The 26,156-nt window shown below is 32.8% G+C and overlaps 1 protein-coding gene across 1 annotated transcript in view; it reads right to left on the bottom strand.

The window, feature by feature from the left end:
- Window positions 1-23,654, bottom strand: part of LOC106133943 (RYamide receptor) — a 31,338-nt gene extending 7,684 nt beyond the window's left edge. Inside the window, exons 1-5 of the mRNA XM_013333846.2 lie at window positions 23,054-23,654; window positions 14,177-14,274; window positions 10,297-10,499; window positions 5,993-6,141; window positions 670-791 (exon numbers count right to left, since the gene is read on the bottom strand). Of these exons, the coding sequence (XP_013189300.1) occupies window positions 670-791; window positions 5,993-6,141; window positions 10,297-10,499; window positions 14,177-14,274; window positions 23,054-23,064 (583 nt within the window). The 5' untranslated portion in view covers window positions 23,065-23,654. The remainder of the gene's footprint in view (window positions 1-669; window positions 792-5,992; window positions 6,142-10,296; window positions 10,500-14,176; window positions 14,275-23,053) is intronic.
- Between the last annotated feature and the right edge of the window lie 2,502 nt (window positions 23,655-26,156).

Below are 26,156 nucleotides of genomic sequence, written 5' to 3'. Positions count from 1 at the left end.
GTTTTGGGAACAAACACCTTTTGATAGATAAATCGTATTTTATTAGATCTAAACTTGAAGCAAAGGAACGGAATCTCGTTTTAATGTGAACTGTGCTGATGTATTTCTGTGTGAGTGGGGAAATAATAACAAAGAAGAGGTGTGTTTAATTTGCGTACTATGCAAAACATATCTACGCAAGTTACGTTTTTAAACGTTTTAAATCTCTTTTTTACAATTTGATCAAAATATGTGAGCAATTCCATTTAATATCAGCAATTCTAACAGTTTGCGTTTAATTAATTGACAATGGTGAACTTAAGTTAAATTTAATTATCTCAATTTTAGTACTATTAATTTTTGTTATTTTTGATAGAAATACATATTTTGTGTTAAACAGAAAATACTGCTTTTCTTTTATTTTTTATTTCAAAGAAAGCTTCAATTTATACACGGTATTGTTAATGTACGAGTAACACGCCGTATTGATAAAATGTACACAGCCTAGTACATGTAAATAGAATATCCATTAAACTAATTCTTATCAGTTTTTCTTTGGTATGATATTATATGATATGATTAGGATAAAAATGTTTAATGCCAAGGAGGCCATATTTTGTTTTACGACTCTGTCATTCATTGCAGCTTTTCTTTATAGTTATTCCATAAATAATTATATGAGATACTTACTAGGATCTAGCTCATCTTCCATTATGACTTCCCAAGACATGGCCATAGGCGCTGCCAAAGACAGAGCCAGTAGCCAAATAAAAACTATAATCACCTTCGCTATGCGTTTGGACGTGTGTGCGCTGAAACAAAATAAAATTTATGAATGTTTGAACAAACAGCGTTTTATAGCTTGAGGTTTACGAACTTTACGGCTTTTAAATAGCCTGGTTACGATGCAATATCGTTTGATTTTATTTATAAATGATCATGATCATTGCAGATGGACAGTCACGAGTATTAATTCCTACATATGTCTGCAATATGTGCATGGCTATATACTCGTAAATAGGAAATTTTAAATCGGCGTAAAAAGGGTCTTCCGTAGAAAGTGAAAAAGTTATACACTTTAGAAAAAGCATGTCGCATAAAGAATTTATAAATACGCTTATTCATTACATTTCAATTATTTTTCTCTCCTGAGGGTACTACAATTTAAATGTAATGACTAAGCGTATTTATAAATTCTTTATGCGACATGCTTTTTCTAAAGTGTATAACTTTTTCACTTTCTACGGAAGACCCTTTTTACGCCGATTTAAAATTTCCTATTTACAAGTGCTTATTAGATTCTTGAGTCTGGACTTTTATTAGGATAGCTAACACTCATTCCCAGTTTGTTGGAAACAGACCTTTTCTGTGAGTAAAATTCAAAATTCTAGGGAAGGCAACAGATTATTTCGGTGTAGGCATGGTACAGCTTATGAATGGATAATTTTAGTTGGCTCTGACTAAAAGATTGAGTAACAAATTGATAAATAAACAAATTAAAAGTTGGATTAAACGAAGAAAGATTGTGAGAATTTATTCGTTCATACTCCAAAAATAAGGTCAGTAAATTCTCGCTCGTAAATCAACTTGATCGTTTTCTCAAATTAAATCTGCTAACGAAATCCAGTGGAAATTAGGTTGCGGATTTTCGTGATTGAACGGTAGGTTGCGCCGGTATTTTCCTCAAAGCAGTAGTCGTTTGCTGGTTCAATATGTTTTTATAGTTGACGCTTCTCAGAAACTCGCGCCGTAGTTTTGCACTAGCTTATAAATTTCAATAATGTTACATCTAAAGTGACTTACCGAGGAATTCTATTTTTTTTTAGCAATGACTATCTTCTTACACGATGGTAAGAAAAGGGTATGTCTTCTAGACACTACTTGAAATAAATTCAAAGCAGGCGTAATTTTTTTTTATCTCGGCACACAAAGTGCATTTAAATACCTACACTCAGCTCTCATTTTTCAAGGCGTAACAGAGAATGCAATCAAAAATACACTGTTAAAAGAAAATATTTTTTTCTTGAAAGATATTTAATGGACCAAAAAAGAATTATATATAAATGTCATATCCATATTGTGCCTATGTAAACATCGCACGAGGGAAATGAGAGCAAAGTCGGTATGTTGGACGCATGACAGCCGCTACAACATGTAAACCCTTTTAGTAAATTGCTTGAATGTATGATTCCCAGGAATTTCGACTGTCATCCTTAAGTTGAGCATTCCTTACTGGTTTTGTGAGATGTTACAAAAGTCAATTCACGAGAGAAATCATAGGAAACTGTTTGTCGTGTTATAACAAAGTTATCTAAAAACACAAATGTAGTTTCCCAACTTTGAAAATTTGCGTGCGTGCGTCTGAAAATTGTAGACTATTTATTTATTTCAGATGCATGGTATATGGCATCCTACAAAAGTTTTAATTTGAATCTGTTCAGTAGTTTTTGCACGAGCGAGTGTCAAACATACTTAAATTTACGCATGTACAATAAGAATTGGTAAGATACGTGAATAGAATACCTATCAATAAGTAGAATACTACGAATTCTTGTATAAAAAGAACAATCATCTGTTTGAAATTTTTTACCATTTTCAAAAGGACGACAGACCTCGATAAAACAAAAGAAATAGAAAAACAAAGAAAACAAAACAAAATGTTACATTTATTTATTTCCATTGTACAAGTAAATCCGATCAATTTATTCATCACAATCATCAAAGGAGCCTCCCTAACCCCCTTATTCTGTACCCAGCTCCCACCAATCGTGCATTTTTGTTACGTTTAATCTGTAACTTAAAATTACTTCCAAATGGGTTTAAAAAAGTACAGTACAGTATGACCATAGATATATTTGAGCATATTATTTCGATTTCTATGAGTAGGTACCTAAAATTATATTACTAATATTTTGGCAGAGTTAAATAACACTAACTCTTTCTAAAGTTATTAAGTTAGTAAATGGTCTTAGTTATAGAAAGTCTTAGTTATAGAAATCTTTACCTAGGTATATATAATTAGCAAACAACGACCTATTTTCGTATAAGAATTTTGTAACTTGCCAAAAATAAATAAACCCAGAATGCCAACAATGTAGCTTTTTATTCGCAATTCGGGACAAAATAGTTGTCGTGATATTGCGAGTTTTATCCCGAGAAATTGGCAGTTATTGATGCCAGTATTGTGCGGGGTTTATTGAGTGGAAAACTGTTTTATACTAAAATCTCTTTGGAACACTAACAATGACGACAATCTATTGTACTTTGAAGCTGAGTGCTAATGGCAGATCCACAAATGCTGTGCATAGAATTTATATAATATGTTTAAAGGAAAAGTGACTGAAGACATAATTTCCAACTTCCAACGTTTAGTCAAAAGCACTGCACTAACAGTTTTAACGATGAAAGGACTCGCAGAGGACGATTTTCTTTTTGTAGATTCCAATGGGAAAAAATAATTTTATTATGAGTTTAAAACATTTCTAAATAGTGCTAACACTTTTGTTGCTTAAGTTCAAATATTGCTGCTCATCAGATATAAATATTATTTCAAAATCTTTTCTAGTAAAGCCGATAATTCAACGACCATCCCAAGACTATTTATAGATTTTTAAGGTTTTAACTTTAACGATATTGCCTCCAGCGTAAATGTTCGAACTGGGCAATTCAACAGTTGTTAGTCCAAAATATCGTCGAAGAGGGCTTAAAACTTTAATTACAAGGCAATTATTTCACTCCGACGTAATCTGGTCCGATTCGTATTTGAAGGTTTACGGTCACTTTGCCCATCATGGTTTATTAGTACCGGAAACAGACGAATATAACAACGGACGGGCATAATAAGATTGTTTGAAGATCTGCCTCTTACGTATCAGGAAGTAATTAAATTTAGCAGTGAACTTATTCGTTAGCTGAATGGTTTTTAATGTGTTGAGGACTAAAATAAACTTAATTTTAATGTTTGGTTAAATTATCGTTTCAAACAACTCATCAATTCTAATTAAAATTATTTTCGTTCGCAATCAATCTACTCATAATAGATTGAAAGCATAATACAACATTTGCTTAGCTGCACAGTTGATATGCTTAGGAAATTTTCTTTATTTAAAAAAGCTTTTAAAAAATCTTCATTATGAATATAATGAATTGTTTCTTTAGCATTGATGTCAAAGCTCAAAATTTGCCGTTAAAATGTAATATTAAAACATGAAGTAGTCCTATTCGCTATCATAATATAAAGATAACATTATATCCTTTAACAAAAAGAATTTTAAATTTTATTATGTATCTATACTTTACAAATAGAAAGATCAAAAAAAAAAAAGATGAATAGGCTGCGTTCCGAAAGATATAAAGGTAATAGGGGCTAGATGTAAATACCGTGTGGAAGCAAGCTTAAGGCGGAATAAGATAAGACATATTGCGCCGAATCTAGATAAGCAGGTGGTGGAATAAGGTTAAGAAAATCATGGTTCAGTAAAGAAATAAACAGAAGATTGATACTTTGGAACAAGTTGTTAGATTTATGAAAAATGAGGATTATTATTCTTCAAATAACATTATATTCATAGTTTGCCTTTGTCATATTTTGAATAACGTATCTTATTATGATTCTTATATGGATAAGATTTACTTTACTAATTTAATATCTAGTAATAACCTGCTATGCAAATGTTGAAAGTGGTTATGATATCATCGCTTGCCATTTTTATACAAATTTATACATAATAGTAATTCTCAAGTTTTTAAGACTAGACTATACATACCTATATAGACTATTTTACTCGTTAATATATCGCAAGCGGAACTCCGACTAAAGAGATTCTCATTATTTGAGATTGGAATTCTTAAGGTCAGTTACACACTAAACACATACGAATAGAAATGCCGCGTGGTGCAGCGGAGAATTAAAATTTTCTGGTATCAAAAAGAGTCGTTTTAATGTAAAAGTTTCGCTTCTCGTCTCAGGGAACTGAAACCCTCTCTCAAGGGACTGACGTCTCTACGTTCTGTTCACTACGTCTCGTTCGGTTCACTATCGTTCGGTGATAGTGATAAAACTATTTTAATCCACTTGAAGCAGATTGGGAAGATTAAGAAACTTGAAAGGTGGGCACCTCACAAATTGAGTAAAGCAAACCGGCAAACGCGTGTTGACTGCTTCGTTTAATTACTTAACCGGTACAATAATGAAGGGTATTTAAATCAAATCATAACATGTGATGAAAAGTCGCTAACCACAATGGCTGGACTGATAATTGACCCAATAAAAGATTCTTGTAAGTGTTTGGTGGACTAGTGCTGGTGTCGTTAATTATAGTTTTCTAAAATCTGGCCAGACGATTACGGCAGACGTTTATTGTCAGCAATTGCAAATTATGATGAAAAAACTAGCTGCTAAACAACCTGAGGCTGGTCAATCGCTCCACGCCACTGCTGTTTCACGACAGCGCTAGACCACACACTGCACAACAAACGGCTACCATATTAAAGGAGCTTCAATTGGAATGTCTAAGACTTCCACCGCACTCCCTGGACCTTGCTCCAACAGATTACCATTTTTTTCGAAATTTGGATAACTTCTTCCAAGGCTCCGGGATTTAATTCTTATGTTAATATTATTTCTCTGTTTTTTTTATTAATAATAAAAAATAGACTGACTAGAATGTTTTTTTTTTATTTCCAAATGTTTCGTGTAAGATGACGGCATCTAAATATGTCTGACAAAAGTGTGCGTTCAATAATTTCCTTCTTCTACCTCCTGACTTTAAATATTAATTTAACCCGAATTGCACGTTTTGACTATGATCCTGGTTTGTGTAAGTAAGTTTTTTATTCGAAGCGATTCCCGTCTGACCGCAACCTTTGCAGGGGAACCAAAACCCAAATATTTTGATGTATGTATATAGTGTACGTTTTCCCTTATTCGCCTTCTACGACATCCACGTGAACACAATTTTAGTGGTCCTATTCTACAGTGATATATTTTCTACAAGAAACATTATAACAGTACCTCAGAGGGGTAATAATCGCTCTATGTCGATCCACCGCGATGGCTGTCAGCGTGAAGACGCTGACGTTGACACTGAGGGCTTGTACGAATGGGCAGAAGGGACACATAAAGTGCGGCAGTAACCACCTCTGCAGCAACGCCGCTTGAAACTGTTGAGAAAATAAATATGTTAATGCTTATAACCAAGAATTCTTATTTTCGAAAAACTTTTATATTACTTGTTATTCAAATTCTTTTGCAGTTTAGCAGCGAATCTCGAATATAAACTTATTTTTTAATCACATTGATATTCCCATTTGTAGAAGACTAAACACTTTAATAAATACCACAGGAGCCTAAGAAACTTTCACAACAATAAATTTGCAAGTTTCCTACGATGTTTTCCTTTGTTCCCTTGTTGTACAAGGGAAGGGATATCAATTACAATTGATTGTTAACCAAAAAACCAAACCAAACTAATTTACATATCTAACTCAAAAAAGAGTCATTGGTACATGGCCGCTGCAGGATATGAACCTATGCCTCCGTGAACATCTTCCTTTAGCTGTTCCTTCACTAAAGCTCCAAATTATTAAAAGGTATTCTAGCTTAAAAAAACAGGTATTTAAACAGTCATTTCTAATAAAGTAAATCCGTCATTCAATAAATTTGAGATTTGAAATCTCGCAGCTTCCAATAAATTGTGGATCGGTTTATATTCACTCAATATCCCGATTCGTCGGATTGATTCGTTGAGCCGTTTAAATTGCACGAGCGAACTTTAAATATTTATAAGTAAGTAAATAATATTATTTTGCAATTTCCATACAATTACCAATAATGTTAAATAGGACTAGAAGTATTTTTTGAAATTATAAGAGAACAGATTTGTTGAAGTAGTTATAACATTCACATGGTTGACATCTATGCATACGTCTTTATCCCTGTCTTTATTTATTCATATAAGTATGGGGTAAACAAAGCCAACAGCAGCCTTGAAAAACTCGAATGATAGAATACTTTATTCCAAGATTTTGTCAGCCTGCAGTAGATAAGTTATTTGTATGAATCAACAAATAAATGCTAAACCAGTATCTAGGTATTTAAAATCAAATATAATAATTTATTAGATAGTTGATAGTAGTTGCTTTTCCTGATTACTAACTTAACAATAGATTTTGAAAATATATTTTTTAAGGAACATTTTATCTAAACAAATATGTAACTATGTTATATCTTAAATGAATTTATCGATCAATAGTAAATTTTCCTATCCTGAGAAAAAGCGTAACACGATTATATGAAGGATACTCGTAGTACTTTTATTTTTGATGTTTAAATTTTCGTTACCGCGCGCTCCACTACTCACGTATTTTATTATTCAAATCCTTTGTCAAGTTAGGAGTATATGTATGTCATGCATGCAATGTGATTATACTTCGGGTGTACGTTCTAACATCAGTTGAGCCCAATCCGGAAGTTCCACTCATAAGCTTCCGGATTCATTGGGTATGCATGTATGAAAATGAATTCCGAAAACTGTATGTGGATCAAACGGAATTTCCTTTGTCCCTTACATTGTTCCATTATGTTAATTGCACAATTTTTCATGTTTGTTTGTTTGTAATATCTTTATTGCACAGAAATTTACACAGTTACAAGAATAATACATAGTTAAAAGAATTAAATCACTTACAATGGCGGACTTATCCCATGAAGGAATCTGTTCTAGTCAACCGCCAAACAATAATGGAAAAAGATAATTAATCATGTTTTTTTTATAAATTAAAATTAGCACACATGAACACTTATTAATTCTTGCGTATAAAACTTAATACCCCAAGAAAAGACTAACATTCTCACGTATTCTGATGTAGTTTATTGTCTTCTTTTTGATTGATCGACGCTTAAAAGTAAGTGAGCGACTGATTGGTTGTAATGCGTGATGAGCATAAAGACAGGTTCAAAACACACTTCGGCTATGTACCAAGTATGTTGTATACTAACCGATGCTCTTACAGTGAAGGAAAATGTCGTGAGGAAATCTGCACATTGAGGCAACTGGTTTATTAACCATGATCGATCCAATTCAAGTTAGGTTCCTCCGCAATGGTTGCGGAGGTTAGATGGGAGTCGCTTCGTGTAAAAACCTGACTCACTCAATCCAGGATCCATAGTTAAAGGGCTATACCCTGGGCTCCACTCTAGAGTGGTGAGGATGCAACCGGGACTAAAGCTAGGAGGAAGAATACTTTAAAGTAAGTCATGATTCATGCAGGATGTATTTAGTTATTTGAATTTTATTTCGACAGTTTATTCATTGTAGCTTTTTTATCATTAAATAAAGAAGACTTTTAATAATGCTGTTCTTAAATTAGTTATTAATTATTTAACACTCTTTCTCATATTCACGTATTCCTTTTAGCTTTAAGGCCCAGAACACGCTTTAATGTGATAATAATATCGAGTTTCTACCTTACGAGTGAAATATCTTAATTTTGAATCTACGAGTAACAGGAGCTTTGTACGCAATTTTGTTTTCTTACACAAATTATATTCTTTAAAAAGATTACGGTGGCCAAGACATATTGTCTTACGTAACTACCAACTGGTTTTAAATCAATATTTGCGTCAGAGTAGGTCACAGCACACCATAGTTATATGATAGGGATCTCGACGTTTCCCGATAGCTGTAGTTAACTGCGTAATTAAGGCGGGGAAACTACGGTTTGTAGGACCACTGTCTTATAAAAGTTAGTTTCTTGTATAATCAAAATGTTCAATCGGCAGTTTTTTGGTAGATTCAGTGAGGTACCTAATCAATAAAAAAATTATGCCATTAATAGTGACTACATAACTAATTCGATGAGACGTAATGAAAAATTAATTAACTGCTTTAAACTAAATTATTAGAAAATACACTTAGTCCGCAGCTACGCTCATGTGAAAAGTATCTTATGTATGTTCCAATCCTCCTACATGAATACAAAATTTCGGTGAAGATCGGTTCAGTGATTTAATTGTGAAGAGATAGGAAACAAACAAACTTACTTTAACATTTATAATATAAGTTGAAATGACATTTTTACTTGTATGGGAAACGCTCGATAAACGATGTATATTTCGAAGGTCCAACGAACACGATACATGTAGAACTACAGAAAAATTATAAATGAAAGGTTTTGTAAAGCCCAACGACCGTAAAAGTTATTTTGTTTTTAATAATAACCTGCTTTAAATTACATCTTCGAAATTTTCATACATAGGAAATGGGTTTGCAACCATTCATTAAGCCATTTAGCCAAACGAAACCTTAGTAGGGGATAAATACATGGTATGTGTGTGTGTTTTACGTTTCACTTCAAACGTGTCACTCGCAACTTTATTATAGGTACATATAACTTATTCCTTTGAGAAATCTATTTGGGTGTTTGTGATTGTCACGTGTGCCTGTCCATTTTCTCGGAATATATTTATACCTGGCAGTAGAAATTTGTTGAAAACAATATAAAAAAAAAATATAAGGAATAAGGAATGTAAACTTTAAAAGTTATCTTAAAGCTAACTTTATACGCATAAATCAATTCATCGTTCCTTACAAGACAAACAGAAATAATATTTACGTAAATCGTAGGAAGCGTTCAGCTAGATTGTTTTTCTTACCGTCAATTTACCTATACAATTTTGATGGTATATAATTTTGATTATTTTTAAATGTCAAACTTAATAATCTGGAAATGAAAGAAAGCTACATAAATAAATATAACAGTTGTATGCGTATTTATTTATTTTCATATTTTCATACAGTTATAATAAAAATAATCTAACATTATAGAATCACCGCACAAGGCACCGGGCGCGTTAAGACTCTACGCAGACGCTACGCGGGACTGCTACGAAGCTACGAAGAGTTACGGCGAAGTATACTTCGAGATTTAGTAGTATTGTGAAAAAATATCTATTCGAAACTAGTTCGGTTTAAGCAAAGTAAAAATAGGATCTCTTTTAATGTTATAAAGAGGTGAAGTTTATAACTTTCATTGTTTGTTTGTTTGTAAGTACTTTGTTGTGAAATTCATTTCGATCATGAACATTTATTCATAGTTGAAAGGTACATTATTTGCGGGTAATAGTAACGTATGTACGACATGCGACTACTAAAGAAGAAAGAAGAAAGAAGAAAGAAGAAAGAAGAAAGAAGAAAGAAGAAAGAGAAAGCTCTGCATACCCTGTCTGTAAGTGATGAAGTGTTTTTTTAATTACGACGCTTGCTATACCTACTCGTACAAAAAAAAAACAAAAAGTACCTACAATTAGATACTCACTTGGAATGGTACAGCGAACAATCCTATAACTATGTCGGCTAACGCTAGATTTGCTATGTAACAATTGGTGACGCTCTGCATCCTCCGCGATGTAGCCACCACCCACATCACCAGGAAGTTCCCCACCACGGCCAGCACCGATATGGACCCGTATAAAAAAGACAGCAGCACTATCATGCCGGTGGGAACGTCGTATAGTGTGTCTGAAACAATAGATTCCGTATTAATTCTAAAATCTGAATATGATGAAATAGGTGACACTTATATCGCAGACGGATTTCGCAGAATTTCTACTCAATTATTTGTCAGAAAAAGATACAATATTTTTTAAGTTTTCTCATATTATGGCTAAAGCAACAATATAGGGAAATTCGTTTAGAAATTATGAAAAAACTAAGTTCAAGGTTAGTATCTAAAAACTAAAAATATGAAATTATCCATCATTCTAACAAATTGAATAGAGTCGTATGGTTTCCGGCAGTAAAGAATGAAACCACTCCATATCTTTTCTTAGGATGTCGTAAAAGGCGACTAAGGAATAGGCTTATAATCTCAAGACTCCTCTTGTAAGCGATGGGCTAGTAACCTGTCATTATTGAATTTCAATTACATAGCCAATACAGCTGCGATACAGCTGAATGCTTTCAGTCTTTTTAAGGCTGTTGTCTCTGTCTACCCCGCAAGCGACATAGACATGACTATATGTATGTATAAAATCTGTCTTGAATATTGAGTTTGCCCGTATTACTTACCAGTTAGTTATCAGGAAAATCGGAATTTAAAAATTTATTTTGTACTTAATTACACTTTCCTACTTGGCTCTCGGGTAAACCTTTGATTGATTATTAAATAAATAATAAATAAATAAATAAATATATATGGGACAAATTACACAGATTGAGTTAGCCTCGAAGTAAGTTTGACACTTGTGTTACGAGATACTAACTCAACGATACTATATTTTATAATAAATACTTATATAGATAAACATCCAAGACCCAGGCCAATCAGAAAAAGTTCTTTTCTCATCATGCCCTGGCCGGGATTCGAACCCGGGACCCCCGGTGTCACAGGCAAGCGTACTACCGCTGCGCCACAGAGGCCGATAATTTTATAAATAAAGGTCATTGAAAAGTTACAAACCGCAAATTAATTTAAACTCAATTTACGGGCTTTAACAGGTACAAAATCGTTAAAAAAGTTTAGAAAAAGGAAAAAGAAAAATATTTATTGGTCATACGACATGGTGTTACATAAACATTTGTTCAAGTCCCGAAAGAATTTGTTGGTTGTTCATGACGCATTTCAGAATTTCATATGTGCCTTTGCGTTTATGAAATAGTAATGGCCCAGACAAGTTCGCTTTCTCATTTTCATCATTACTATGCCAATTTTTTTACATTATCTCACGTCTCAAAGGACTTTTTTCCACCGACTGAGTGCTTATCACAAGCCTCTTTGGGTAAGTGCGTAGTCGGCTAGGTTAGCTGTAAAACATTATATTATTTGAAGACGTGACAATTAATTCATTCCTCTAAGACAAAACAGATAAAATGAGCGTGAATGTTACTTTATTGATTTATAATTTTCTTGTTGTATTATGCAATATTTTGAAAGAAAACTTTTTTGTTCTTCTTTAATGAGACGGGCTAGCAACCTGACTATTCCAAACTTGAGCCATCAAGGAAATGTTTCCTTTTAAGGCCATGTGGCCTTAAAATTTTTTGAGACTGTCGGCTTATCGACCCCGTGATATTTTAAAATGAAGATAATGTTATGTACAAAATACAAAGCATTCTGGCCGTGAAATACCTTACATAATTGCAGTACCTACTTATTAAGCTGCCGCCTTTTGATGCCCGCTCTAAGGATGCTGTATTGAAGTATGAACTTTATGTACTTTAGCAAAAATAAAATACTCATATTGTAGGTATGTGTATAAAGTGAAATCAGAAGTTCTTTCTTTCGATGTTTAAACTGATCTTCCCAAATGAATTTATTTTTCATACAAATTTCATATCTGTTGTATTCATGTTTAAAAAAATCCATTTAGATGATTATATTTTTTTAAAATAAATAGATAGTTCATTAAAATGCCTATGACTTTATAATAAAGATATGTAAGTTTGTTTATTGGTTCCTTAAGAGATATAAGTGTAAGCTCTTTTAGGCGATAACTTTTGTTTGTAAATAAATGCGTTTATCTAAATACGTAAATTCATGACAACATTTATAAAATATGGCCTTGATCAGTATTGTCTTCAAAAACATTCACAATGGCGAACTTATACCTAGGATTATCTCTAAATAAACCAGGTATCTGAAAGAATATATCCAGGTAAATTAATCTTTTTTTTTTCAAAATAAAAGTAAAGTTTATGATATTGAATAACCATTTTTGAACATTTACGCCAGACTACTAAAGAAACTCACTCAAGTACTAAACCTTTTATGTTTGCAGAATGTTGACTACCACCGATAAATCCGCCATAAAACCAGAGTGTCACTGCTAACTTTTTTGCTCAACCAGCTTTTCTAATAAGAAATAAGTAGCTAAAGTAACTGGGAAGTGGGCCTACTCCTATCTTTCTTGGCTCTTAGCCATACAAACACTTTAGGGTTGTAAAGATGCCAGTTTTAATCTAAATCAAGATTTATAGGAGTGAAGGTTTGCATATACATAGCTAATTTTCATAATTTTATTAGACCGTAGGTAATTGAAGTGTTACGGATGATAAAAAAATCTATGGAATAACTGATATTTGTACTAAATAACTACAAATTACAACTTGATATTATTGAAACTTCAGTATTAATTATTTTTATATTATTTAAAGTTAAATGACAAAAAACTGATTATCATTTATAAGGTTTTTAAGCATTGTACAAATAAAATTTAAAATGAAAATTCCAAAAACAAGTAAAACTCGTATTGAACTTTTTTCGATACAAATGATAAAATTAATATTTTCATTTCTTCGAGTAACAACAGACGAATCCATTGAAATAAATTTGAACAAGTCCGCAACACGTTTTCAATCATCTCTGTCGCGGTGATATAACTTATGGAAATATTTATATTTTGCTTCGATAAAAATAACAAGGAACATTGGATTTCGAAGGTTTCTCTTTGAAGCCAGCGGAGAATACAATTGGGAATACGGTACGATATGAGAGAGAGAGAAGATTTGGATTTTGAAAACTGTTGATGTTGAATATTTTTTCTCATATGCAAATCATCTAGCGCAAGTTACATCTTGGTCTAGTAGCAAATAAAAAACAGTCCATTCCAGCTACTTAGCTTACCGTGTAGTTTTCAAATGTAAAGCTTTTGTTATAAATTAGGAATTTTTATTTACATTTTATTCTAGCCTGTCACTAGCCATCTCTGAATCTCAATTCTGTCTTAAAGTCATGCAGCTAAACAGAGTTTTAAGTCTCGTGACTATTAGCCGGGCAGTAGCCCTTTATACGGTAAGAGATAGTAATCTGTGATAGAGTTGAGATTCAGATAGAAACACGTTGTTAATCGCCTAAAAGAACAATACCGACTTTGTTAGCATTTGTCTTCATCACTACAATGAGAGCGGGAAGAGAACCGCTGGCACACATTATATTTTTACTTCTTCTATCTTCGTTTGCTTCCGAACCAGCATAGAAGAATTTTTATTTGTACAAGAAATTAAATTAATAAAAAATCAATTTATAATAAAATTTATATTTTTACAATTAAAATTTTAATGTATTTATAAGATACCTACTGGAATAATATCATTCAACAATAACGTAATCAATGCATCACGTCTGAACACTACTTATGTTGTTGAATGATATTATGTCTCTCCTATTATATTTAAAGAAATAAAACAAATTGACATACCGTAAGAGTCGGTAGCATTGTGTGCAATATAAGAGTACTCCTCCATCGTTGAATTTCTCGACCAATCCGTGTCGTCATCTTGACTTGAATTTGTTGTGCTAAAACAAATAAGAAACGCTGCTAAAATATTTGTACGAATATACACATTAGAGACTGGAACGGGGTAATACAATAGAAATCGGAATAATATAAGACAAAAAAAATGCCAAAGCGTAGTTGAAAACTGAACTGAAAATTACAGGAATTATGTCACGTCATTGCGTGCAGTTTTCTGCGTAGTATGAAAGTAAACTTTTATTATTCCGAATTCTATCAATAATACTAATTCAATGATGCAATATGCATCTCACTTCCATCATTAGGCATGTCTTATGATTATTGAATCTACCCAGTGACAGATAAATAAGTGTTAAGTGTATGTATATTTAAGATCCAGCCCATTCTGAAAAAGTTTAATTTCCAAACATGACCTGACCGAGACCTTGTGATTTAGAGACATGTACATAAGCTTACGTCAGATTGGCCGTATAATTAATCATCATCAATCAATCAATTTATATAAAGCCATTATCGACCAAATGATTGAGTGACTGCCTGACAACGCAAAGCTGAACCGTGACTTGTGATCGTACAATATCCCAAAAATTTTTTTGCCCACGCAAAATCTATGTTTTAACATCGGAATGAAGTGTAAAAGCTCGCACGGTTACTGAAAAACAAATACTGTAAAATACTATTCCAAGGAAATTTTCTGGAAACGATTTTGTACGCGAACGGCGCCGCGAGCAATAGCTACAATAAATACAAAGCAGGCTTATTAAATACAAAAACAGCTCTAAATTCAGTGCATGAATGAATATATTTATAATGTTATAAAAATAGTAATGTAGGTACTGTACTTTGTTTCCATAAAAAAGTACTGTTTCAATAGTTAGTCAATGTTACTCCAAAAAGTTTGTTCTATCTCGCTGCCACATAAAAATCGGTCGGGCTATTTTGGGTTTATTCCTACTACAAACAAAAATAGATACAAAAATTCAAGTTAAGTCAATCAGTCAGTCGGTCTCCACTTTCATATCATATGTATATTTCGATAATTTAATTTTAATTGCGTGACTTTAATCCGATTTTTTCTGATAGGAAAAAATTTTAGGTCTAAAGCGATATACGCAAGCTCAAATAATGGGTAATACCTAACACGAGGGGTAAAACCATTATGATATCGTATTAAAGATTTCATATAAGTAGGTGCCTTTTATGGTGTGGGTATATTTTTTACGTTTTTATTAATGTATAATGATGTTCATTATGGATATTTATAGTACACAAAACTAAATAACTTTAACAATAAGAACCCATGTCAAAGTCAAAAACACGAAAAGTAAATCAGCTGTTTCTTATAAAGCACTATAGTTACGCACATACGCAATATGTTTGTGTATAATATAAACGTACAGTTTTGGTTTTATACGTAGTAAAAGTTTCTTGAGTTGGTAAATAATGTTTATTTATAATTATTTTTGTAGGTAGCAAAATTTGTATAAAATAGGTCTTGACTTTTCTCCATTTTTAGTATTATTTCGTATAATAATACAAAAAAACTAATATTATATTATACATGCGAAAGTGATAGTGCATAGGATACTTTTTTGGATGAAAATTCCCACGAGAACGAAGAAAAGTATAGTTTAACTTTGTTTGCACGACCGGTATCTCTACAATCACAATATTTTATACCTGAGGTCTAATGTGGCCATCCTCGACATAACGTAACTATAAAACATAAAACCGTCTATAAAAGCTAGGGCAGTACCACAAAGTGAATGACAGGTATAATGGTATAATATGTACCTATATATGATAGGATTAATTTGCGAGTCTATAGACGCAAAACAATTTAAGAGCGAAAATAAATTACCTATATTAGTTTTTCAGACAATGTCGCGTGTTTTTGTAGACAAAGAGAGTAGAAATATCTAAAGGCGAGGCTACGTCGATGCATTATCTTTCTTATCTGTATAGATCGCGCTCAGCATATAAAAAATCTGATGCATCCAATGATAAGGAATGATAATGAAGCTGCATTAGTCTTTATATCCTTTACTCTGCTTTCATATTTTCTCAAATATATAGAGCCTGTGATATGTTTATTAGTCTTTATCACCCATCATTAATAAATTATAATATCATCAGTTTCTTATAAATCAACTTTTAACTTTTATGAATAAATCTACGAAGAAAATATTCTACCGATATGCTTTGACCCATTTCATTGCTCCATTGTAATGACCTGCTGTGTTATTTACTTATAGTTGACTAGGCATATGTCTTATCCCTCTCTCTAACTCTAAAGTTAACCCAAAGTTCGAAAGGGAGAGAAGATAAAACATGTGTCTTGACAGCTCTTGTTGTGATAACCCCTGTACTGCAAGAAATTTAAGCGGCTTTATACGTTCCTTTCTTCACACCTAGACCGGCATGAAATTTCAATAAACATATTCAATGTGCATCATTAAAATCGTTGAAATATATTTTCGGATCTGTCATAACAATACGTAGAATTTCAAGTTCGTTGGGTTTGCCGGGCGATGCCCTCTCCATTCAAAAGACGATTTTTGGCTAAAACTCAAGCATATGTACTTTTATGATACGTATTTATATCAGTATTTACTAAAAACTAGCTGTCGCTTGTGAATTCGTACGTGGGGTTGTTCGTACGTATAAGTGGACAGAAAGTGGCCATCAAGCTGAACCATTTTCACTAAGGTGCGATTCCCATACCTCATATAGATAAACTATTCGGGTTCCTTATATATTCTAGTTTCCAAGATTAAATGTACCCTACTTACATGTTGTCCAAGTAAAATAGCTACACAACGAAAATATTTCAACAAAATTCGTTCAGTAAATTCGGAGATTAGCATGTTAGCACAGTTCGTTTTTCTGTTTAATTATGAAAGGTAAGTACCCTATGTTCTACTCCATACTCCACACTATATGTATGCAAAATTTCATCGAGATTGGTTCACTGGTTTTGACGTAAACGACGGACAAAAAAAAACCAATACACAATCACATTTAGGAATATTATTAGTATGGATTGTGTTTGTGCGTTACCAGCGATCACATTACATGAACTCTTCATTTCCGTACTCTCTAGGAAGATCAAACTAGAAATGAGACACCCAGCTTTACAACGCTTACCGGATTTTGAGATAAATGGAATCGATCGCATTGTATTCCCCCAATCTGCGAAATGTCAGAACATGTAATCAGATCGGTTTTTTAACCCACGCCCAAAAAGATGGTTCTAGCGAACTTTTGATAACATTTTATGTAATATTAAACAGTCGTGGATTGTGTAATAAATACACACGCCTCTTTACCGGAGGGGTAGACAGACACTAAATATTTTCACTTGACACGATCCCTTTTTCACGTGCGATCCCATAAATTTAAGCTAATTTTATAATACAAGTAATTTTGTGTGCCTATATGTTTGTTAATTATATTGATGTTTTAGTCAATTCAGTTATCATGTGATTATTTAGCTAGCTATGTTTTACGGAATCACACATCTGTAAATCAGATAGCCAGGATTGTCAGCAACTCATTAAAAACCACAACTTCGTTCGTCTTTCTACACCAATTACTAAGTCAAATACTTATTTAATACAACAGTTATACTAGGCATATACTTTGGTCGCCTTTAACGATGAATGGTTGTTTTCACAAGTATCGGGAACCACAAGTACATAAGTTGTACAAGCCTGCGCATATATCAAAAATCATGTACAAAATCGTCTGGAATTATATTTCGTAGAAAGAAAAGTAATCATATAGTAGCCTCCCTTACAGGTCATTAGTTAGGGATAAGTGTATAAGGAATGTTTAGTCTGGCGTGAAGCTATCCGCGTAATACCAGTATCTCAACGAAGGGTACTACTTATCTACAAAAGACATGGAAGGTACGCTTTATAGGCGTAAATATATGTCTAGAAAGGCTCGTAAGTAAATAGGTAGTTGACAAGTTGAAAGGAACTATGAAAGTGGAAGGGAATGGTTGGGTGAAGGATCCTTGATATTGAGGTGAGATAGGGCGGATCTAGTTCACAAATGTTAACTGCTTTGCCGCGTGATATAAGATTACATTCCTCTTGGTTGATTTGTTTCTTACGAGTATTTAATAACCCAAAATTATCTGCCGCATGTTATGTGATTCCATTCTGGCCTAATATAAATAAATCTTATAGTGTTAGATTGTTAAAGTCAACAATGGTTAAAGCCTATGATGAGCCAGCATTCACCGAATCGCAACTCCATCATTAGACATGGTCTCCAACTATTCGACTCTATTTCAGCGATAAAAACGAGATACGTGTGTATATTCGTTTGGTTCTGGATTCGAGTTCTAGCGCAGCCCAACTTATACTAAATAATACATCTTAATAAGTTATAAATAAAAAATTTAATAAATGTGCGATAATTCTGCTTCTTCCTGGCTTCAGTCCCGGTTGCATCTTTACCAATCTGGAGCAGAGCCCACGTATGTTGATAATGTTAGATAATTATATTGCACAAAATTTTAAATCTTCTAAGTTCGTAAAAACTTGCCGAATACTTTTCCTTTGTTTTTAATTTACGACGTTTTTACGATTCGGTATCACGACTACAAAAGAGATGAAAAGGTGGTTTTGTGCCTAGAATAGACGCTATATAATACAAGAATGCATTAAAACGGTATCTTTTCGCAAAAAGATACAACGTACCTACCTATCTTTATTGGTAAATATACCTATATAAGCTTATCATGATTACTTCTTTTCTCGGAAATCTCGAAATGAAATCTCCTGCAGCATTTTTTCTGCATGATAGAAATGATTTAGTTAAAAATATTTTGTCTTCAATAAAATAATTTCATTAAATATTTTGAAGCTCTCGAAATCGCTCTAGTAGTTAAAACATTCACGTTTGTTAAGCAAACATTTAATAAGCTTTTAATTAAAAAATAATAAGAAATACAAGTTATAACAAACTAGGTGTGTTTTTAAATAACCATCTCGATGAGATTTTTCTGGCATCAATCAATGTTTTGATTCTGAAAACTCAGAGTTAATTTATTTACCGGCACCAGAAGTAATAAAATGTTTTATCTGACGATTTCCTTAGAAAAGAAATAAAATAAAATGTTGCGATGTATTGACACATGTTCTGTGAATATAGACTATTTAATGAACTACGTGTATTGTACGTAGGTGGTACAAGTCGTCGTCGTGTCGGATTGAATCAAATCCTCGACTGTGTATCAATAACTTTCCTGCGTTACATTTAGTAGTTCAAACCTTACAACCTAGTGGTCAAGGAAATCGTGGGAAGACTTAAGCTTAAGGCGGCTATGTTTAAGGACCTTACAGGTAGGTTATCCGCGTTTACTTATAATTTGAGGACGGCAGATATAGGTGGTCAAGTGCAACCGATACAAACGCTACTAAAATTAGACAAATTACGAGTCATATACGTACAAACATCACCACATCTTTTTGCGTTCCGGGGTAGATAGAGTCAACAATTTCGAAAAGGCTACGTTCAACTGTAGGGCTTAGTGTTGGAATTGAGTTTTAAATCGTGACGTGACAGGTTGTTAACCTATCGTAAGTTTCAAAGAAAGGTGGCATTAATACTTAATGGTTATAATTTTTATTATCAAATAAGGAAACACGAACTAAGTTCAGAAGAATAAGATATCATGCAAATTAATAGTTGATCACTTTGAAGATATGATGTCGATAAACTTTAGTGATTGCATTAATTGGTATACAATTAAGATTAACTCTATTCAATAGTTCATAATAATGTACTAAATGGTCCTAATTCTGAATGAGATATTATTAAATCACTTGAAATCTCGTCTAATTTGGATTTCGTTCTAGTAATTCAGATCCCACGTACCTATCATGAATAACATTAATTTAACTTTCTAACTTACAAAACGTCCATTCAATTTAAACTTAAATCTCTTTGTCCAACGATCATAGAAAAAAAAGCATCGCTACCACTGAAATATTATTAAAGCTTATCGAATGTTCAATTCACATTAAATTCAGCGCGTATTGCATTGATGGATGGTTTGAGATTATATGCTACTAGCTGTGCCCGCGACTTCGTCCGTGTGGAATAGTTATTTTGGGCATCATTGAAGCCCTCAAAGATGAATAAATTTCTCCAATTTTTTCACATTCTCCATTATTTCTTCACTCCTTATAGTTGCAGCGTGATGTTATATAGCCTAAGCCTTCCTCGATAAATGTTCTATTCAACACAAAAAGTATTTTTCAATTCGAACCAGTAGTTCCTGAGATTAGCGCGTTCAAACAAACAAACAAACAAACAAATAAACAAACAAACTCTTCAGCTTTATAATATTAGTATAGATGTAAATGATTAGAGTGTCAGTGAACGAATCGGTAAGGTGCCAAACGCGTGATACGCAGAAAGATACAGGTTCGGCCATGTACTAATGATTATTTTCGAAGTTATGTGCATTATTTTAAATGCTATCCGATGGTCTTACGGTAAGCGAAAACATCGTGAGGAAACCTGCAAATACATATATGTCTCTATAATGATCGATCCAGTACGGGTTAGGTTCCCCCGCAATGATTGCGGAGATCAGATAGGAGTCGCTTAATATAAAAATTTAACTCACCCAATCCAGGATTCGTGATCATAGGCAAACCCTGGGCTCTCCTCCAGAGTGGTGAGAATGCAATCGGGACTAAAGCCAAGAGGAAGAATCCTACTTCCTACTTACTATTATAAAGGCGAAAGTTTGTATGGATGTTTGTTACTCTTTCACGCAAAAACTACTGAACCGATTACCATGAAATTTGGTATGTAGGTAGCTGAAGACCCAGAATAACACATAGGCTACTTTTTATCCCAGAGTTCCCGCGGGATTGATAGGGTTTCCATGCGGACGAAGTCGCGGGCGGCCTCTAGTGATAGAATAATGCTTAATAAAAATGCATGAAAAACGAATACGAGCAAGAAATGGAATGTTAGTTAGTTATTGTGTTATATAAATGGGTGTATTTTTGATTAATTAAAAATAATATATATTATTGCCGTTCTTGAACGACTCCAAATATTCAATTAATCTTTATCTGAAGTTTTTTAAGAACTTGTGGAGTGGAATACAATGTACCTATACACACATACAAGTACTTTCGATAGAATGAAGTGTTTTATTGGTTTTACAAAAAATCTCGAAGGAACCTTCAATAAATAATTAATTAATCTCACTACACCATTTGGTAAATAATTACCTGAAAGATCAAACAAAAGATTTGATTGTGACATTTTGTTTCGTTTCACTGTAAACAGCTAATTGTAACCCCTGAGGAAAAAAGGACACGAGGTGGTAAATTTGACTTGTCTCTCTGTGGCATTGTAGCTCGCAAACGGATAACCCATTTTGATTTAGTTTTTTATTAGCCGGGAGCATTCTTAGCTTGTTTGATGAAGATCGGTTCAAGACAGCCTCCGCCACAAAATGTCAGATTAAGGCACGACTCGCTCAATACGGTCAGCAAATCACAATCGTGATGTCAGAATTTTCAAATTTTATATTTATGTTTTCATTTAGATGATATTCATAAGCTAACACAACAATAATAATAATTTATTACTTAGATACCTGTTATTTTAAATTCTCAGTTTCTAGAGTATCGGAAAAACAGTACATTTTGTAGGCCAAGTTAAACATAGCGTTCAAACATTTCAGGTTATCTGTACACGTGTGACATGTCATCACTCATGTTCAGTTGTAAGTACACATCTTTTATCAAATCACTACTGCCTTTCATTTTCGTAAACTATATGATGTTATCAGAAAAGCCATACTTAATTTAAGATCGAATTGAATTAGTTCGCAATAGCTACTATACAAGTAAATATTATATACAAGGTAATAAATAAGTTTTAGTCAGTTGTCTCTGTAATACATTATAATTAGTATAGTTAATATTATTATTTCATCAAAGAACCACGAAATCAGCAGATATATTGGCCCTGGTACTTTGATATACTAACAAATAAATCAAAACTAATTTTATTTACATGCATACATTATAATCGCATCTCTTTATCCCAGGGTTATCATTCATTTTAGAGTCATTTACGGGGGTAGAGCCAAGACTCGAAATGACTAAAAGGCAAAGTTCATCTGTATGGTTTAATGATAGAATTGAGATTTAAATAGTGTTAGGTTTCTAGCCTAAAAAAACAGAATCCCAAGTTATTTACTTCAGTTTTTAGTTTTTGGAGTAACATAATGCTTTCTTTATGGATATGGTTACGTGAGCGAAGCTAGTTGTAGAGTAAGTTTATTATCTGTAATCACTTAATGATTCCAAATTTCAAATTTAAGTTTATAGTACCCTTTCTACGCCTGCCAACTCAATTACAAGTTAAATATATATTCAAGAAAGGAGCAATTTCATATTCGGAAGATAAACTGGAAAACATTGATAACAATATTTGTCTAAGCAGAGTTAACAGACACGGCACAAACAAAACAGGCGCTACTGGATTATCACAGTTCTCAAATTAAAGTTTTTAGTTCCAGGAACTGAAATATTTCTAAATCGGATTTCTAATTGAATAATATAAATTTATGGATGTGCTACAATCTGACCGCTCTTTATGCTGGTGTATTTGTTTGTACGGCTACCCACGTCATTTCCACTAGTGATTTCAGTTCAGCTATCACGTTATACAGATTCAAAAATTGGGTAAGTAAACTATACCTAAATATTTTACATATATCAAGCATTAGGTTATTGGTCTTTAAGCAAAAAAATATTTGTAGTTGCTTACCTAGTGTCCATGGTGTCTTGTGATAAGCAGATAACAACGACAGTATCCTTTGTTCTTCGCTAAGTGAGGCCTTCTTAGCTCACTGTGCTAACACGCAAGGCACACAAGGGGCAGAACCAAACGCCGTCTTACAGGTTGTTTGCAAAGCGATTAGCATGCTAGTCCCCGCTCCCGAAGTTGACATTGCGCACTTACTGATTTTTTAACCTTCACATAGAAATTACTTATACAAACTTCAACTGATATTTTTATATATCACTTCACTTTAAATGGCATGTGTGCACACGAAACAAACAATAACGTTTATTTACTCATATGTCTTTGTTCACATAAATCACATTTTAACGCAATTGACATAAACTATTTATCATTTATCACTACATCACTGTAATTAACAGGTCCACAAGAATTAGATTCGTCTAAATTATTTTTAGAAGTTATATGACACCAAGTATGTATTGTTAGAGACAAAAAACGAAGTCAACATGTTAACAGAGTAGTTTAAAAAGTTTGTTTAAATTTTTACGTAGTTTTCCGCAGAGACCGTTTGCGTGCGAATTTCAGCCGCCTGAAACGCTGTCTCCGGCCGCCCGATGCAAAGCGAATGGGCGCGCGGGTGCCTCTGACACCCACCCTTCGGACGCGACGTCAAATGTTTTTGTGTTAACACGACCTAATAGTTGTCATTAAGTTTATTTCACCATTGTGTATGACTGGCGTCTAGGAACTTATAATAATGTTCATTAAACAACCAACAGTGTCTGGAAAGTTACGGAAAAAGTTTGTGTATAATGTATCATTAAAGTTATTTGTGAGTTCAATAATAGAATGCATGAAAACGATCGATATTAATGTGTACTAAATTATTTTTGTAGTCAAATAATTATTCAAGTTTAACAATTAAACTTGAATAAACTTTCATGGAATTTTGGCAAATATTTATTATATATGTATTATATAATTATTTTACATATCTTTACTCAACAAACTTACTCAAACTCCTTATTTATGATTTTTTTAAAGTATTTTCTGGGAATAATTCGATCGCCTTATTAGGCACAAAAGGAATAAAAGGTGCGCTTACAATTACAATTATTTAGATTAGTACAATGTTTAAATTTAATTTTTAAAATTTTTAAAGTAATTTAAATTTTAATTAAAATATTTCATTTTTATAAAGAATTAATATAGATAGAGTGATATAATATTGGTTATTAAGGTTTAAGTATAAGTACTTTCATATTAAGATCCCTACTAAGATCATAAAAAGAACAAACCCTGTTATGAATGTCATTATTATAAATTATAATCAGTAAACCTACCTTAAATTATTTTGTTTAATACCAAATTCATCTTACTTGCCCAAACTCAATTTATTAACTACTAACGACCCACCATAAATAAAACACCTTTAAGAAAATCCTGTTTCCGATATTTCAAACAGGAACAAAATCCGTCCACAATAGTCCAGACAAAAAACGAGGAATTTACTTTATAATATGTCATAATCACTACGACTTATTATATCAATCCAATAGATTTTCTCCAAATGTCCATCTCAAAATTATCTCATTTCAAACAAAAAACAAATATAAAAAAGCCGAGCAAGAAGAATTATTCAAACTATGTAGTAGGGTTATGTGCTTTGTAATTAAGAACCCTTTATTTTATGGTTGAAAAATATTGACATTTTCTGTTTTTGCACCTGTAATTCTACAAGAATTCATGTCGGATTATATCGTAGGTACTGCTTTCATCAGATTATTTTCGGAGTTTCAAATATGATTCTTAATTCGCTATCAAACGATTCATTGACTAGAAATGAATCCGTAAAAGTTACAAGTTGTATAATTGAAATCGAAATTCAATTTTCGGCCAGTCAAATTGGTATTAGTAAAAATTGGTTTTCGCCTGTTAAATCTTGGCTTAAAAGTTTCCATCAATTTTATGTTTGAGATAAAACTTTTAATGGACTTTATTTATCCAGTTTGAAATTACATTTGTGTTCAATACTTTCAATCAATTTCTATTTTAGTTTCTTGTTATTTATATACTACCTACTTATTTTCAATGGTTTTATCCATCGAGCTTAGCTCGTTCAAACAGACAATGTATAAATCGCTTCGGTTTTGTAATATTCCTATAGATAAAATGGATTGATGGGGAAATAATTCTTTCTCATAACGCCTTCGCGTCGAGTTTATGAGCGGCTCTCACGTTACGCACCCACCCCGTATCTAATCACCATACATCAGGGCTGTGATCCGGTTGCGCATTCGTTATTAATGTTCATTCAGCGGGATAGACCGCCGTAAAGGAACAAAAAGATTCTTTGAAATCGCTTCATATTTCTCTTATTGAGTTTTCATTTGCTTTAGAGATATTTTGAAAGTACACAAATTACAAACAAATACTTGTGCTAGTGATGGGTACCTTTGAGAGGATTCGGGGTGTAGGTACTATTTGACTGATTTAATTAAAAAAATACTTTTGTAGTAAACTACTATTAGTAAAATAATCGATATACATAAGTTAAAACCTTTCTCTCGGAGTACGCCTCTGCAGTACAGCATGTAGAGACTACAACTTTCTACTTCTCCATAATCCCTGTAAAATTATTTTTCTATACATATCATCACGTCTACATCCCCTGCGGGATAGACAGAGTCAACAGTCTTCAAAAGACTGATAGGCTACGTTCAGCTGTTTGGTTGTTCTTTTTCTAAGGCGACATTAATTATTGCCAGTTTACAAGTTTTGGTAAGCTCGTCGGTTTAGCGTATTCTTGACCCGTATTCTAAAACTTTAAATATAAATACGATAATTATAGAAGTTGTTGATATAAAATTAAATTACCTATATTACAATATGTCCTTTCTTAATAGCTTTACAGCCAGTTTTTGTTAAAAAATATAGGAACTCATAATTTTCAGCGCATTCTCCTTTGAAGGCATTTTCCATGCGAGAGACAATGTGCGTGTAATAATGGCCGCGCCTATTTATTTTATTGCGTCGAGTTAAAACCTTGATTTTTTTTACAGCTTCTAAAACGTTTTGTTGTAACGTATACGCGAAACTTTTTATTGTACGAGTACCTATATTA

This window comes from Amyelois transitella, chromosome 7, assembly GCF_032362555.1.
Source record: "Amyelois transitella isolate CPQ chromosome 7, ilAmyTran1.1, whole genome shotgun sequence".
Taxonomy (NCBI): Eukaryota; Metazoa; Arthropoda; class Insecta; order Lepidoptera; family Pyralidae; genus Amyelois; species Amyelois transitella.
The sequence above is the reverse complement of the archived record's forward strand: the minus strand, read 5'-3'. Positions and strand labels throughout refer to the sequence as shown.